This window comes from Phaethon lepturus, unplaced genomic scaffold, assembly GCF_000687285.1.
Source record: "Phaethon lepturus isolate BGI_N335 unplaced genomic scaffold, ASM68728v1 scaffold12245, whole genome shotgun sequence".
NCBI lineage: Eukaryota > Metazoa > Chordata > Aves > Phaethontiformes > Phaethontidae > Phaethon > Phaethon lepturus.
Window position 1 is genome coordinate 53,906 of NW_010538402.1, and position 17,917 is coordinate 71,822.

The window sequence follows — 17,917 nt, forward strand, 5'->3', positions numbered from 1 at the left end:
TTCACAATGTGCATCTGAATTGTCTAACTAAATTATCTCAGTTACCAAAATCGTATGCAGAAACATAGTAAAACTGCACACACTTCTGGTAACTGAGATAATTATCCTTTTGTAGAAGAGTCACTTCATTTCCTTATGCAGTCCCAGAAGCTGCACACAGACTAAATTTTTAAATATATATGTTAGTGGATGTGCAATGGTGCCGTCAAAGTTTAAAAGAAAAGGTTTTGATAACAACATATTGTTTCCAAAGAAGTTGCTCAATATATCTGTACATCAGGTTACTAGTAATATGAGGTCTTAACTTACCAAAAAAGATGTTGAGAAGCACAGTCCCGTTCAAAAGGTGCCATATTCAGGCATTCTTTTCTTTCTACAGTTCATCTAAGCATCACAATTTAACCTTTAAGTAACTGCTCTTAGGGGTCAGTTATATGAGGATTTTGGCAAGTAAAGAACCCTGCCATCACCACTGGAAGAGAGGGTCAAATCCTGCCGTTCTTACTGAGGCAAAATCCCCACTGAGTCTGACAGGAGTTTTGCTCAAGGAAGACTAAGGAAAGCAGGATTTGGCTCACAGGATCATAGCATCTGCCAAAGCAGTTGCACAGAACAAGGTTTATTCTTAGTATAATCCAATAAGAATATGTCTGTAGGTGCGTGATAGGCCTAATTTGCCTATCATCTCTCCATTGGTCTATGTTGTTCTTGGATTTTACCCTGATAGCAGTATACTTAAACCCATTTTAAATTACCATCAAACGATTTGCAAGAATCAGCCATCTATTAGAGTGGACTTTTTAAGCACTGACAAAGCAAAATTGCATGGGACTATTTTAAAGCAGTTGCTTAACACAAAGTACTCTACTGAAGACAATATTTCAAAAGCACTACATTGATTTTATTTTAGAAGGTTATCTAGCTCAGAAGTCCATGACATTTATTATTCTTTCTTGGTGGTAACAGCACACAATACAATACTATACAATATACAATAATAATGTATATAATACATGCACATAAAGGGGCATTTTTGCATATATATTAACAGCAAGAGAAGTGCAGAAGGGCATTGCGGGTGACTGAGATCTAAGGAATTGCCTCTTTCTGTAACATAGATGAATCAGGTTCCAAGTGAGATAGTACTGTTTCTTGGAAACATGTTCTTATATTTACCTGTTATTCAATATCATCAAAATGTAACTGATGAATTAAAACACTCAACATACACTTACAGTAAGGGGCAGGGGTTCCCACATGTTTTTTAAAAAAAAAAAAAAAAAGTGGATTCTCCTCTTCTGAATGTCATTATTTCCTCCAGCGTAGTCACAGTAACTGCAGTAGACATACTCAATATTTATACGTGTTTAATTGAGAAGTAACCCTTTTGTTTGTCCCGATGAAATGAAGACTAAGTAAAAATAGGGAAAAGACGGCACAGTGTGTATTTCTGCCAGAACTGGGACAGACTAACAGTCGATAAGGAATTTGAGAATTCATGATGATAAAAGAGTTAAGGAAAATGAGAGGATATATTCTGATGATTATTCTATTAGCCACCTACTGAAGGAGACTAAATGCTGGGGTACATTTTGCTGTACTACACAGTTAGAAATATTCCAGAGATGAACTCTTTGTAGATAGACCATGATTCCACAACTGTCTGAAACAGACTGTCAGGAAGAGCAAGCGTACATGAAAACTGCCTTTACAATAACTGATCAGAACACTCACCGATCTCTCACCTTTCTGATTGCCCTGCAATTGTTGCATGAGTTTGCAGAGATACACATATTGACTTGATCAGTCTTACCTTCTTTCAGCATGCCAACTTTTAGACACTTCATGAAACGGCAGGCTTGGCAAGACTTGCGTCTGCGCTTTGTGATTTCACATTCATTTGTTGCTGGGCAGCTGTATTCTATGTTACCTGTAACAGAAGGTATAGGAAAAGAGAGGTATTCAGAATCACTAACTGACACTATGGATATACGAAGTACTGATACAATTGCTGTTGTGTTTAGTTTTGTAACATATCAAGAGTAAATAGAGCTACAGAAAGCAAACAATTTTCAAGTAAAAATGAAAAGTTGAGTTCAAGGATAAGCTTTTTGAATTTATTTTTTTTAATCTAGACAGCTGTATGAAAAAAAAAATATACAAAACTACAATTAACGTAAGTCTGTGCCTGGCTCCATACGTGGTCCCTAGCAAAATCCTCCACGTAGGTTACTCCTGCTGGTAGGAGGAGGAAATTTTGTCATTTATTGTCTGTACCAAGCCACATACTTAAGCTCCTAGCTTGAGCACACTTTGTTTCCTTTTTTCCCACCAATTTCATCAGTCTTTCTTTGTCTAGAATACAAAAAGGAGACTGTCGTGCTTTATTGCACAATCAACTGTAACAGGTACTACAGAGCTTCATCCTTCTCCTTCCACAACAGCAGGCACAGTGTATCAGGCAGGACTCACCAGCGTTGCTGCTACCACCACATCTAGCATGTTCTACAGCTGCCGGGCCAGATCTCTCAGTCAGGGCATCTCCCCTTCTCTCTGTATTTTAGACAGAGTAAGAACTCTTTCTGGTGCCTCTACTGAGAGGCATAGAATCATTCCTACCAAGTTGTCAGAATAACAAAAACTGGGAGAGATGTTTCCCTCTGCCCTTCCCAACTCTCCTTAAGGCCTAGAACAAGCTAGATCCTTAAATGTGAGCCCTCCTGGGCAAAGCAGTGTCTCCAATTTTTATTTTTTTTTTTTGTTACTGTTTAGTACACATTATTTATCCTCAAACATAAGAAAAAACCCCACAACTGAAAATTAATGGGTGAAATACATATGAGTAATTTTCTTTACATTTTATAAAATCACACCTTTGGATATCCAAGTCCAAATGGGAGAATATGAGTTCTCTTTTGCCCTAGCACCACTGCACTTTTCAGAAAACGGTTTAGCTCAGCTTATTCATCTACCCAGCCATGCATCCTATTGCCCCTGACTACATTCAGTATGACAGACCCCGCAGCATCAGAAGTTTCACCAGGAAACTGACTTTTAAATAAAGTATCTTCCCCATCAGCCTGTCACATTGTGCTTTAAAGGTATTTCTTTATTTTCTAACCCTGTCCCCCTGTGATTAAGTGCATTAGTATCTTAATGAAAATGCATTCTGTTTATTGCCCTCTTGGGAAGCAAGAGGTCATCACACCAAATGCATAAATTGTCATCAGAGACAGTCCGAGTATAATTGCAATTTTGCTGCTCTATGTTTGCTGCACTCAGGGTCCGTCAAAGTCTCCTGAAACATGCGCAGGTTCTAATAATTAGCATAGAGTCTGCCTGGGACCACAACATTGATGAAATATTTCAGAGTTAATCACACTTTGTAAACACTGATTTATATTGACTACCTTTCTCCAGACTGATATCTCCTCATTAAATATCACATTAGTGGATTGCAGGATTGCACAAAGACTCAAATGCTCAGCAACTGCTAATTCAACAGGAAGCAATACTTAAACCACCTACATCTATTGAAAATTGGTTAAGTATTTATGATAACGGAGGTCTGCATGGTGCAATGTATATTCTGCCAATACAGCCAGCACACTTTGCTCAACCTTTTAAGGTCTTTGCAGGCTTTATTCCTCCTGAACATTGCTACATGTCTGACTTAGCAGTGCTGGCAAGCAAAACAGAACTTGGTGTGTCTGAATGCTAACAGTTCTTGTTGACAAAACTCAAACTTCAGCTTAGTCCTCTTCCCCTTCCTTAGCTCCTGAGATGAAAGCTATTTAAGAAACTGAAGGATATGGCAGGTAGGAAATTCAGCACAACAGTTCCTGGAAAACTTCTAATACGATTCATTTCACATGAGGAAACGAGGCATTCTTAGTGAGGCACAACTGCTACACAAGGAGACCTTCAAAGCCTTTCACAAATTGTATCTAATTAACTTCATCATATTAAAGTAATAAATGTATTACCACCCCCATTTAAAAAAAAAAAAGAAAGAAACAAGGAATCAGAAATGTTTTGCACAAGATCAAAGATATCTTTGCGCAAGGTCAGAAACAATCCTGATCAAAAACAAGTTCAAGATTACAACACAGAACTTCAAGCAGCAAAGCTCTGTACTGAAGCAAGTGGAGCACACCCACTATAGCCAGAGTCCTTGTGTGAAGGCACAGATGACAAAGGTATGGATGTCAAAAAAAAGTAGTATTCAAAACCAGAAAAATGTAAGCAAGATTGCTTATTTCCCTCCATAGACAGTTCTAATCCATATCCTAACATTTCAGTTTTGTGCAAAATCCTGTGAAGCATGGCAAGGGTCTGTAGCGTGCAGCACAGTATGCGCAGACAATATAACTAACTTTTCCTGCAAATTCTTGCCACTTAAAAAACTCCAAAATGAGCTACGATTCTAGTCACTTAGATTCCAGTACTTCAGCTTAGAGGGGGAATCATCTTCTGTCAATTTAGGCTGCTTTACTTCAATGAATTATATTTTACAGCAGATGTTCAATCTTAATTTTTGATGTCAGAAAATAAACTTGGAAGATGTTGGAAAGAGCTCCTTCAATGAACTCAGTAGAGTTACAGTAACTGGATTTATCGCTGCACACCTTACCAATGGCCATAGCTGGTTCCGCTGAAGTGTTTCAGCATTTTAGAATACAGGTAGACTGCAGTAAGAGTTCAAGGAAACCAACATTTTGTCATCACTTCACATATGAATGCAGCATTTCATTAAATATGCCATGGAGAGACTCCATTTCTGTCAGTGAGTTTTCCTTAAACAAAACCAAAAAACCCTCATGTAATTTCACAATGCATATGTACCTGGATATCTAGCATACTCAAAATGTGTTTTACCGAGCACTCAAAGTACTAGTGAACATATTTTGGTAAAACCCTAAATTTACTGCACATTGCAGGTCATTAGAGCTCTCATAATTTCTTATTTTCTGTCTCTTTATTTGTAGTGTATAGAAGTAATTATTTTAAGAAGTGTTTGGGAATCTGTACAATTTCATAGGTACACTACATATATTCAGGATGCTCAGATTTGCATTTTATTTCAATGAGGAAGGTTCAAAAGGAAGCTATACCACCTACTTGTCTACTGCATGATGCTAGAGGCTAAAACTGAGCAGCTAGTAAAAGTTCAGTTTGCTCAGTCCTGTCAACAGTTGGAGAGGTAGTTATGTTATACAGTGAACAAAATCAACATGGCAGCTCCGAGTCTTTAAACCGGGCTGACAACTGGGCAATTTATAATATCTTCTGGCTAGTTTTCAGAAAGAACTGGGCTCTGATTACTTATTTCAGAGTCTTTGTACAATTAGTTTGCAGGCAATATCATTTTCTCACTTACTCCTTAATAGAATCGTGCAGCTAGCTGGCTGATAGAATAACAGTGTATATGTAAAACTCCTGACTGAAGTGCCAGAGGATAATTTGTATATTCCTTTCAGTAGCATAATGGACTTTTACAGTTTGGCAGTTAAAGGGCTGAGTAATGTAAATTAGTATGACGTTTGAAAATAAAAATATATGTCAAATCTTCACTCTCCAAACACATTGCTCTGTGCTGTAATAATGCAACAGGATTTATGCCAGCCTGAGTTCCTTTTTTCTCTCCTCATGCACTGAGGAATGTTTATTTAGAAACAGTTCCTTTTTTTCCTACTAATTTGTTAGATTTTATTCTCTCAGCCAAAAGATAAGAAAATACTTCTAACACACCGTGCCTATCAAGAGCAACTGGCTCACTAAAATATGATACCATTGATCTTGACATAGCAGATGAACTGCTAAAACTTACGCTGCATAACTGGTCTGTTTTTAGATGCTTCAGACTGTCAGATCTTTGCACGTTAAGTGGGCCAAGATACCATTTTTTTAATCTCACAGATGAGGTTTGGAGGTTACCTGAATGAGATGTGGAGCCATAGTATAATTTTAATGGTACAGGGACTTACTTTACAAGCCAGGCAACTGGCTAGATTTGGCCAAGATTCTCAAGACCATTTTGGCCATTTCTTGCACAGAAGTGACAGTGATTTCTTTACCAAAGAAGAGGAGGGGTGAGAACCATGACAATGAAGAGATCACTGAAAGCATTGGGCCTTATGCCTTGGCATCATATCCCAAATGAAGTTATTGTCATCAACAGTTACAACTTCAGAACCTCACAGATATCAGGAGTGCAAAAGATAGCTCTAGAAACTGGCTCCCATCTGTGGGACAGGTTGAAACAAGCATCTTTCTTCCAGAAATATTGACAGCAATAGAATCTGCACACAGCAATTCTTAGCAGAAACTTCATTCCCCTTTTCACACTGCAACATTTGATATTGTAACACTAAAGAGGTAAGAGGATTGCTACAAGCCATTGGAATATGCTCAGAAAATCTTCGGACAAGTAAAAGACATGATGAAGACTGAGATTCAGGGTGAAAATGTGTTTGGAAAGAGTAGCTATGAGACACTTAGAAAAGCAGGAGGGATGCTGAAGACATCAGTCATGAAACTTTTACTGTGTGGGAGTGTAGGTCCAGAATTTAAAAAAAAATAAAAATAAATAAATAAAAAAAAACCCCACACACAAAACAAACCACAACACCCAACAGCAGGGAATTAGTTATTCCTCCAACTAACAATTTTATGCTATAATCAAGCTCATGAAACCGTATTACAGTATCTCTTTATTTATATTTAATAGTGCCCCATTTTCTCTCAAACTTTCTCTTTGAGCTTCTGTAACCTAATACCTTTTTTCAAACACTTGTATTTAAAAAGCAAGCATTCTCATTATTCTTTATAGAGTCTACTACATCACTTGATCTAGGTTTTTCTGCAACAAGGTTTACCCCAGATACCACCTTCATGCTCTGTTTTCCTGGGTGACAGACCCAAAGGAATACACCTGCTTGTCTATAGACTGGCATGATGAAAACTCTGGAAAATGAAAGGTAGCCAAGATTACAGCCATAGGACTTATGGAAATTAATAAAAGAGAAGTCTTACAAAGAGAGACAGGAGAATCTAAGCCAACACACAGAGTGAATTATAGTACGTTAGATCACACCTTGATATGTAATCCAACCAGAACAGAAAAGAATAGTTCCTGAGAAACTGAGAAGTAGGTACCATTAGAAATAAAGAGTAACAGGCTAACTTAAGAAAAGCAGCATAAAGAAAAAGTCCCAGATGGACATATTTGATGTTTATAGGTCTTAGAAGTATTTTCTCTCCGGTTAAAGTTGTAGTTCTTGCATACTCTGTTCCCTACTTTGCAGTCAGAACTCAGCTGAATTTATGAGTAAATATTTTCACAAGTACTCCTATCCATAAGGTTTCAGAAATGGGGTAACATGGAATGAGGTTGTATGTGAACCTAACTGAATCTAGTTTTTGCTGATAAATCCTTAGATGAATTCAGCTGATACTGTGGATAGCTCTATGAATTACAGACCCACAAATTCTGCTACATGTTGTCTGAGGCTGATTAAGCCTAAAGTTGATTGTATTCACAATTTTTCACCCAGTTTCACCCAACAATATTGCACACACAGAGTTACTAAACATTTAAAAATGTGGTTCCTAAATGTCTCAAGTATTTTTAAAGATGATAGGACCATGTATGAAGGATTATGCTTATGTCTCTGTTGCTTGTATTGCCTTTTCTGTTACAATGAGAAGTTCGGGAGAAGCAGCTAGTTTTTAAATAACTCTACAATGTAAGATAGTCTTTGACAGAGGGACACAGCCATCTTAAAAGTACATTTTAAATGAAATCACTATGTTGAGTTGCTTAAAAGAAGCCAGTGCACTATGTTACTGAACTATATTATACTTAGAACTTCTACAATATATTTATTTCTTTTTCTTTTATTCCTAGAGAGCAACATGAATGGAGATTTAAACAAATATGTGAAGATGATGCCGGTTTGTCTGACTGCATGACATTTTTCCATCAGCCTCTAACTTTAGGTAAGTGGGTTTCCAGTACCATAAAAACCACCATAATTTTCACTATGAGGCTGATATTAGGGGGTGTTGAATGACACCTGTAAAGGCCCAATGACCTTTGATTCCCACCTGAGTCAACTTCTTCAGCAGAAATGAAGACCATTTAGGTCATCTTCTGAGAGAATCAACACTTTGAAGACACAAATAGAACTTATCCCCTGCTGCCTCCGAGTCACTGAAGAGGTGTCCAAGTCAGAAAGACTGAACCATCTACATTTTGTCCTTACTGGTATTTTATCTAGGTTGATTTTGATCCATCCTACCAAGGTAGCATGGAAAATTGTCATTGTTTGTTTATGAGCACACAGAACATCTCAGTCTGTAAAGCTGCAAACCAAATTATTTTCACAGCAGTAAAAAAAGTCATTAAAAAGTTATAGAAACATTAAAATAAATCACTTGCTAGCTGAGACTTCACAAGTCTCTAGTTTCAAACCAGAGAGCGCTTCATAAGTGGTTTGGAAGCTTTGAGAGATGTTTACAAGTAGAGATACAGACCTAATTACAATATCATTGATACATACCACTGTACCAGTACTACTTGTAAACCACGTCTCTTTCGGAGTATTTCTGATGGGTTCAAAATACCATTGCACAAATCAGGATGTTCATTCTTATTCCCCAATAATCTAAATGCAGCATATAATTTACAAGGTGGTAAGAAAAGCAGAGGTAGTAAAAAGGATAGAACCATCTGTATACTTTTCAACTTCTCTCAGGTTCTCAGATTTCAGCATGATTATATTTCATCATCTCATCTTGTTTGGCTACCATAGCTACACAATGACATTATGACAAGATTAAAAGACATGTTGGAAGGAATTACAAATACTTCCTCACTAGTTTGGTTGGCCCATAGGCACAGAGAAATCGGGGAAAAAGGGAAGATATCTATCATTGCTTGCTTAAAATATTCTTTGAAAGAAATGCTGATGCACGGACTTTCACTTATATAAGGAAGGTGAATGATTTAATCACACAATGATGGATTCAGGTGACATTTAGCATTAGGTTCACTGGAGGGCTGCCATCTTTGCACCAGAGCCAAGGTCCACAGACTATTGCACCAAGATGCAAGCTTCCACCCTATCTTTCTATAAAAAACTATAATCTTAGCTACCAGTAAAGATGCTGAAAAGCCATAAAATCTCACTTAATTTGCTCTCATTTCCTCCACAAAAATGACATGCAGTATTATAGGAGTCAGCTTTGAGAGATGCAAATTAACCTTTGGAAGACACTTTGGTCATGTGCAACTTCGAATCAGACTTTATGTTGCCCATTTTAAATGTCACCTTATCTGAATTTACATAGCTAGTTCTAACTTTCCTGATTAAAACTTCCTGTTAAAAAAAAACCCCACATATATATACTTACTGTAAAGTGTTTGTACATTTACAGCTCACATTGGCTCAGTAATGGGCAAACACGCTGAAGAGAGCTGAAAAACCTGAACACTAAATGGATTAAAAACAGCTCTGAGTAACCAAAAAGGTGAACAAAGTACAAAACAGTTTAACCTAGCTCCTAGTTTGCGCAGGCTTTGAAGACCATAGGAACTACATTACTGCAGAACTGTAGAGCTGAAGGCTCTTCTGTGATCAGCACAAAATGAGATGGCAGACTTGCTCTAGTTCACATAATGACCAAAAAGACAACAGTATTTCCATGATGGAATATTTCTTGTTTGTGTTGGGAGACATGGACAGGCAACAACTCTCAGGGATAAAGCTCTTAAATGAGACAGGGTATGACTGCAGGGCTTTTTTCTACCTATTGCTTTACTAACCCTGTGGATAAACAGAAGATTGCTGTCTCAATACTGTTCATCCAACAGTTTTTCCTTAAAAAACAAACATATTAAAAAAAAAACCAAAGCCCAAGAACTATCGAAAGCAAAATATTTTAGCTTTTGTGGGAAAAATTCAAACATTGTCCAAGGAAATAATAAATAAGCTCTGACACTTTTGCAACAAGCCATACGAGGAAGGCTACATATCAATACCTAGGCTTTTTACACTGCCTTTTCATGTTAGTTTAAAGAGTCCAAAGACAACAGTCCTGAAGATTTGGAAGGAGGGAGGAAGAAAGTTGCCTAGATGCAGGCCATTATTTTAGAGATATGAAGCCTAAAATAAAACAAAATAGTAAACTGTCTTTGAATCTGTAAGTTCTATCAAGCTTCACCATTTCAATCTACTTGTTGAAATGTTTAAGTTACAGGCACTGAGTAATTACATATTATTAATGCAACATGTGTACTTACTAGTCTTTATGATAACTGAGCAAATAAAAATTATGAGAAATGTATTTACACTAAATATTCACTACAAAATATCTAGTAAGCACAAGAGCTCTGTGCTGAACACAAGACTTTGCACCTGGCTGACTCCTGAAAATTCTTTTTTCTCCCTTTCTTTTAATGAAAGCTTGGAGTTTTCAAGATAATACAGTGCACAGCAAAAACCATGGAGAGACCCTAAAAATCAATGGACCTGTAACTATTTTTAGATGTTGCTATTTTCTCCTATCCCTGATGTTAAGCCAATTCTGGGGAGATTTGGCTGTCTGTGTGTTTCTGCGAGACATTTGCAATCAGCCACTACGTAAATTATCCCAGAAGCAAACTGAGAGCTGCAGCTGAGTGAGTACTAGGCTGAACAGAGAGAACATCCAGTTCTCTCATCCCTTACATGTCACAAAAGGGGGCAGAACATCATTAGATTCTACTGTGACCCAAGATGACACCAATTTTATATATTGAGTTGTTTTTTTGGTGGGTTTTGTTTTGGTTTTTTTTTTTTTTTTTAGACAGGTAATTTTTTTTCTAATTTTTTCTAATATTATTGATTTTTATCATAGTCTATGCATTCTTTACCACAGCCCCAAATGTATTTCTATACTATGTTAAAATATATAGTCAAAAAAGACAAAATTACTCCTCATTGTAATTCAAGACAGAGTTCTTTTAATCTCTTTACTTTTAAGAAAATTAGCAGGCATTACAAGAGGTAGGAAGAAGAGGAGAAATCCATCAGCCAGGAACAGACTTTTTTTAGACTAAACTGCTGGTATCTGAAAGGGAATGATAATCTCCATTACCCTTAAAAACAGGTGTATACTCTACATTAGAGCAAAATTTGCCTCGTGTAAGGGGCTACTAGGTATCCTGTGATGCACTTCACATCTGTCTTATGTAAGATGCTAGTGGTGTACAGATACTGTGCTGGCTCTCTGAACAGCTGCCTGTGGTTTTCACCTAGTGAGATTTCAAGAGACTCCTTTGAAATGGAAGGAATGAAAAGACTCCCATTGACTTAGTAAAAAGGACATCAGGCCTGATGTGAACACAAGATATGCTTCACAATTTAACTTCATCAGATCCACCTGGCTCTCACTGAAGTCAGGGCAGTTTTGCCCATGACTTCAACAGGAGTAGCACTTAGGTTCTACAAGTCTGAGCTAATTTAGTAACTCATGAATGATAAACAAGAAAGGTTTGGGAAATCAAATGTTCTTTTTCACTTAATAGATAATTAAGTACCCATTACAATTAAATTATTAGTATTTAAAATAAGCAATCTTTGAGCCAAGATGTTATACTTACATATGCACAGTTACTGTATTTGACTCTTCAGGTAGTCTGGTTTACTATTCTGTATTTATAAATTTCTTGGGTTTTTTCTGTTTTCCTGTTTTCTTATTTGCAGTTATGCAGTAATCAACAGAGAAAGAACAGAATATGAAACAGGAAGTTAAATGGTACAGGGAAGAATGATCTCTAGGAACACTAGGACTAAATTCTATCATTTAGGGCAAAAAAAAGCCTCAGGGGAATTATTCTTCATGCAAGTTTAAAGGTAGAATTTGCCCATTCAAAACCTGAAGAGTATCTTTTTCTTATATACTTCTTGTCACCTACCACAATCCATGGTTTGATTCACCAAAGTAAGTAGCTTCCATTATTACGGATGGTATCTGAAAGCTCTTACTAGCTGTGTTAGTTTAGTCAGCACCATTACTGAAGGTGCTGCCATGACATTATGATGGTAACATACCTCCTATTCTTAGTTTCTTTATTATTGCTTTTCCATTTGATGCTTGGTTTTGCCTTACTGCTCTTTTTTTTTTTTTTTTTTTTTGTCTTCACAGCACTGTCACCTGCTGATGCAACTAATGCTTTAACCGTACTGAGACTTTTTCAACAGCTGACAGTTCTTACTTGAGCTGCGTTGGCCAAGTCCAAGTTGCTAAGCTGGAGAATGACGTCCCTGTCTTGTGCTTCCATGCCCAGAAACTTGCTGTCTGTGGTGCGGTGTAAAATTGCAGGCTACCTATTACTGCCAGAAGTCAACACTTTAATCAGTTAATATTTCTGTGTAATTTTTTCATGCTCAAAATACATCCAAAATAATTGTGCATCAATTCAGTTATGTAGGACAGTTATTACATAGCAATTAAATAACATTTATAAAAACAGAGTTGCTAGCTGAAGTTGGTGCTTGAAGTTTAGCAACCACAAAGTACAAATTACTTCAATAGAAACATTTTTTGAGCTTTTCTGAAAAGGTTCTTGAAGGTGAAAATCATGTACCTCATTTTTTTACTTTTTCCAAACCAAAGACTTGAAATACGCACACTGTTTCTGCATATGCACTCATTTTACATATGAGCCCAGGCCCCCAGGAATCTTCAGAGGTATGTTTGTTTACTGGTTGCAAAGGTTGTAACACTCAGCCCCATTAGAACAACTGAAGTCTAATGTTTCTTTTTAGTGGCTATAGGGCCACCATAAAATGGATACTTCATGCTGCTAGAACGCCCAAATCCCCCAGTAGTAAAATGGATGAGGTGTGAAAAAAATTGCCATTGCCTCAGCAATAGGTAAATTAAAAAAACATTCATTATTTTTCCCTATTTATTTTATATTAAATATGGAAGTACTATATTTAAGAAATCTTGACCAAATGCTTCAAATTTTAGGTTATGTGAAATTACAAACTGCAATACAAACAAATTTATGCTCCGTATCATAACTCATTTTTAAAAAGAAAAGTATACCACCAGATTGCATTGTCTTTCCTGAGAATTGCAGGTGCTCAACATCTACGCAAATCAAGAATGTTTTATTGAGGAGCTTAAATTTTAATTTAGCAACCTAATTTTAGTCTGTGAAGTTTGAATGTAATTTAATGTGACACTATATTCCTGTACAGGCCAAGCTTGGCCTCATGTTCTTTAAATAAAGCACCTTCAATTTTGCTTGAAAGGATGATATCTAAATCAAAGTAGAAGGTTATTTTGTCTCCATTGGTTCTGAAGCTAGAACAAGTGCTCATGCAAATTATCCCATTTGTACTAATTTATGCCAAAATATGTGGTATATTTGTAACAGGTATCAAGAGCAGATTAGCACAAAGTACTGGGCAGAGACCAAAAGCTGCCAACTTACTGTCCTTAGAATGTGATCTTACCGATACTTCTTGAGCCTCTTTTAGGCCACTGTAGATCATATTGATAAAAGACCAGTTATTAATACACTGATATGCACAAAGCACTACACCGCTGCATTTTGCTGCAATTTTAATTGCACTGGCGCTTTAACAGAAATAAAGTGGATTTCTGTAACAATTTAAGTACGGTAGTGGTGTTACTAGCGGCAAAACCCAACTACGATCCCTGCGTACCAGCCACAAGGTGTGTTCTGTGTTCAAGAGGCATCCATGACAACCTTCAGAAAATAACCAGTTTTCTTCACAACAATCATTTATGGGAATCCATGAGAAACTCATACAGAAAATAAATCTGAACATGCACCGGATGGCTCCAGTGTTTTTCTATTTTTCATAATCAAAATGAACATGGCAGTGGGCTTAACATGATTGACAGAACTCCCAAAGAAGCCTAAAGAGGCTTTTTTATGAGTAACATCTGTAAGGACCAAGCTGTAAGGACTATGAAGAATGAACAGGTACACTCCTAACAGGATTTAGTCAAGGATTGTACTGTTTCACTTGTGCAAAAGAAAGAAAAGAATTTTAAAGAGTAACCAACCTTGAATTGTCCTCTTGAAGAAAGCCTTGCAGGCCTCGCAGGAAGCCACTCCATAGTGGTACCCTGATGCAATGTCACCACACACCAAACACAGTCTTTTGGGCATCGAGTTCAGCATATATTCACACTTGGTCTGTGAATCTTCAGCGATGGTACTGGAGCAGTCATCATACCGTTTCCTGACCGGCCCGTTGCCCCCAAGACCTGTGGCCGAAGGGTAGAGGGGAGGTGAGTCCAGCCCGTTCTGATGTCCATTCATGGTGGAACTGTAGCTCCCGCTGGCGTCTGAGGAGCCACCGGGGCTGTGGTGGTTGATGCTGTCCGTCAGAGAGGCAGGGCTCGACGGTTCCGTCTTGATGTACGACGAACAGCTAGAATCAATGTGTCGATCTTTGCTTGACATTCTGCAGAGAAGCCTGTAGTGGGGAGAGAGAGAAAGAAGGATCTGTGTATTAAAGACAGTGCTCTTTAAGGCTGCTCTGGAAGGGTTAGGGACTGCACATCATTCATTCATTAGTCAATACCTCTTGTTCTACATGAAGGTAATCAGCATAAGGGCATGACAGAGCTTTGTCAAAGCTCCAGTCAGGCAGTAAACAAAAACTTTAAAGACACCAAATCTGCCTGTTGTCCCCTCCACCTGCCCTCCAGGCTACGTGTCAACCCCACATCAACTCTGAATTCTGAACTTGTCATCTAGCGACTCAAAAAATTTAAAAAATCCTCTAAGATGACTTGGCCATTAAATGTCTTCCCTTTTCCATTGGTCGTTTCTTTCTGTAAATGCCATCATTATCAGGAACAAATATTTCCAAGTTTGATCACATAAGTGTTCTGATCTATAATTCATATTTGTCAAGACACTTGACTAAAACACATATCCATCATCTATTGATCTGATCCCAGAACTGAAGAGCAAGTCTCCCACAGTCTTTTTTTTTTTCCTTTATTAATATTGCTTTATTATAGATACAGCTATTTAGTAATGGAGTAGCACATCAACTGGGAACTCTAACAAATAATTAAGGCTGGACTCCATTTTCACAAAATCTAAGTGAAATGATTCATCAGCTCTGGCTGCAATTACTTTCTAGCCATTATCCTCAGACTAACCAGTAATAACTATGCCACTATCCCATATATTTGCAGCTCTATAGGATCTGACATTTTACGTGTTCCGTTCTTAAACTAAAAAATATATATATATAAAAGAGGAAATTTTAGGTAGAAGTTTTGTCTTTCAGAAGGTGAGATTCTAACTTCTCAGTTGTCACATTTTCAGAATTAGGCATTTGAAATAAAATCATGTTATATTTGATCTGACAAATTAGTGCTTTCTACAGGGGAAAAAAATTGCCATGTCTATTACATCTTCAACTTTTTATATTACTTTTAAACATATTCCAGGGAGAACAAGGAACAAAAATAATAATTAGAAAGCTCTGAATCAGATAGTATCTTCATTTTCTACAGCTGTGATGATGAGACCACACTAGCAAATAGCCTACCCAGCATTTTCTGACAGTGCTCTCAGAAACTGCCAAAGTACCAATGACAGTTATGGGCATTTCTCTAGAAATATTTTCAGCAGAAAAGCAACTACCCCATAAGGCCACCCACCTGGAGCTACAGATTCATGTTTTCAAAGCAAGCACATGAGTCCAGACAATTTGACTGACCTGACAACTTTCTAAAGTCAATTTTGAGATCTCATCTTCCCTTTTTCACCTTTTCATATTTAAAAAACAAACAAAAAAATCTATATCTGCTTCAAGATCTAGAATCAAATTCACCAATGGAAAATAGACATAAATCCAGATTTATGGCTTCCTTTCCAATGAGGGTAACTGAGACCAAAGTCTGACCATTCATTAAAAATATTTTCTTAGGACGAGAGTTACCCCAAAATCAGTGCCCATGGATCTTATTTTAGACCTCTCAGTTGTTGTGATTTTTACTATAAAATTCTGTTGAAAACAAACGACACGTGAATTTGGAAAACAGCCAGATTGATGTGCAGAAATGTTACCCTCCAAATTTAAAATCGGTACGTATTTGAGGAGGGGGAAGGAACAAGCTATCTGGTGTCAGCAAATAAACCAAGGAAATGGGAAGGTTAAAGCCGTGAAAATATCTTATTACATTGGACCACCTGCTTGTGTTGTCCTTTCCTCAAGAACTGGAGGGGGCGAAATCCCCTTGCCAGCCTGGAGTAGCGTGTGCCTTTTCTTCTGCATCTGCTGCCTTGTAGCCATCACTGTTAATGAGTGCTGTAATTAATAGATAGCGCTCTCTTGTCTCTCTACTTGCACTCTGGGCTAAGCACTTTTCTCAAGTCAACATTTGAAAGAAAGCGGGTCGGCACTGACTTACAGCAGCTCTGCGAATTCCTTTTAATTTAGAGCACTTACACCACCACTCCACTTATTACCTTATAATTACTGGACCGCTCTCACATACATTATGATCTTAGACTAGAGTTAGAAGTTATTAGGGTACTAAAACATGGTGTCTCCCCGTCTCTCTCCCTTTCTTTGACACTGAATTTTATACAGCTACAATTAAAAATATCAATTAACTTTCACATTCTACCAACTTATTTTTTACATTATTTTTCTATACACTAACACTAAGGTCCTTTTATTCAGTAAACAGGTATTTGGTCGTCTTTTCATCTCCCTGCTGCTGAGACTCCACATATAAAGTCTCTAGATAGAGCAATAGGAGTCACTGCCTACAGTCTGTCATAACTAGCTTGATGGCATGTTCTTGTCTAAGACTCCCACTGCTGATTATTTTTTTCTAATTTGTGCAATAATGAGCTCAAATGACACCCTTCCCTTCCCAGAAAAAACATTTGCAATTCATTAGTTGTCCAAATGCATGTTGTCTTAGCCAGTGCAAAAGTGGATATCTCCCGCACCAAGCGGTCAGAACCAAAATATAATCTCAGTTTTACAAGCATTAAAATCTGATCACCAGTGTTGCTTAGGCTAAAGCCAGTCTGCTGATGCCTCTGAAGTAGCAGTTTCTGGTACTAACCAAGATAGGGCTGCTTTTGGCTACAGCTTAAACAGTACAGACTGGATTGTTTAAGTGTCTGGCAAAGCACAAATGCAGTTAAAACATTAACCATTCCAAAGAAAAGCAAAAACAGCAGCACCTGACTCTGAGAACAAAAACGTTCTCAATCCCCAAAGAAGGTGAACCAGAGGCAAGGCTGGGTACTAGCTGTGGGTGGGCAACAGACACCTACTGCTTTCACTCCTCCGTTACTGTACCACATCTAAACCAAAGTAATTCAAGAGCCATCTTATATGATGGCAGGTGGGACCACCATCAAATTATCATGCTGAATGTTTGGAATAATGCCTAAGCTAGGTCTCTGTAAAATCCCTCCCTCAGTTCCCTCCTAATTACTACTTAGCTCGTTACACTGAAGAATTCCTAGACACCATTGCATTATAGTCTAAAACTACAGTTGGAGCTTAATTCTCTCTTCCTCTCTGTGTCTGAAATTCTACAGCTCTATTATTCAAGCCTGAAATATTCACAACTATCTATAAATTCAATTGTCAGCTGGTGGGTTTTATTCTAGACCTCACTTCAATCTAAAATTAGAGGCACTAAAATTCACATTAACTCTAAGAGGAATGCAGTGAATAAGACTTTATTTCAAAAGAACACCTTTTTGTCAGAAAGAGCTATTTTCAAGTTGATGGCTTTATCTGCATTCAAAGAGAATAAGCCCAATTCCACATTGTGCTGTTAATGCAAAATTTTTAGGTCACATTGGATTAATAAAATTCTAAATTTAGTTAAG

The 17,917-nt window shown here is 37.4% G+C and overlaps 1 protein-coding gene across 1 annotated transcript; it reads right to left on the bottom strand.

Moving 5' to 3' along the window:
* Window positions 1-1,734: 1,734 nt before the first annotated feature.
* LOC104620540 (estrogen-related receptor gamma-like) lies at window positions 1,735-14,507 on the bottom strand (the record flags this gene model as incomplete). Its single annotated transcript, XM_010286792.1, has 2 exons — window positions 14,095-14,507; window positions 1,735-1,930 (listed from the first exon to the last, which is right to left on the bottom strand). Coding segments are annotated over exons 1-2 (599 nt in total), but the record flags the coding sequence as incomplete, so codon positions are not given.
* Window positions 14,508-17,917: the final 3,410 nt, after the last annotated feature.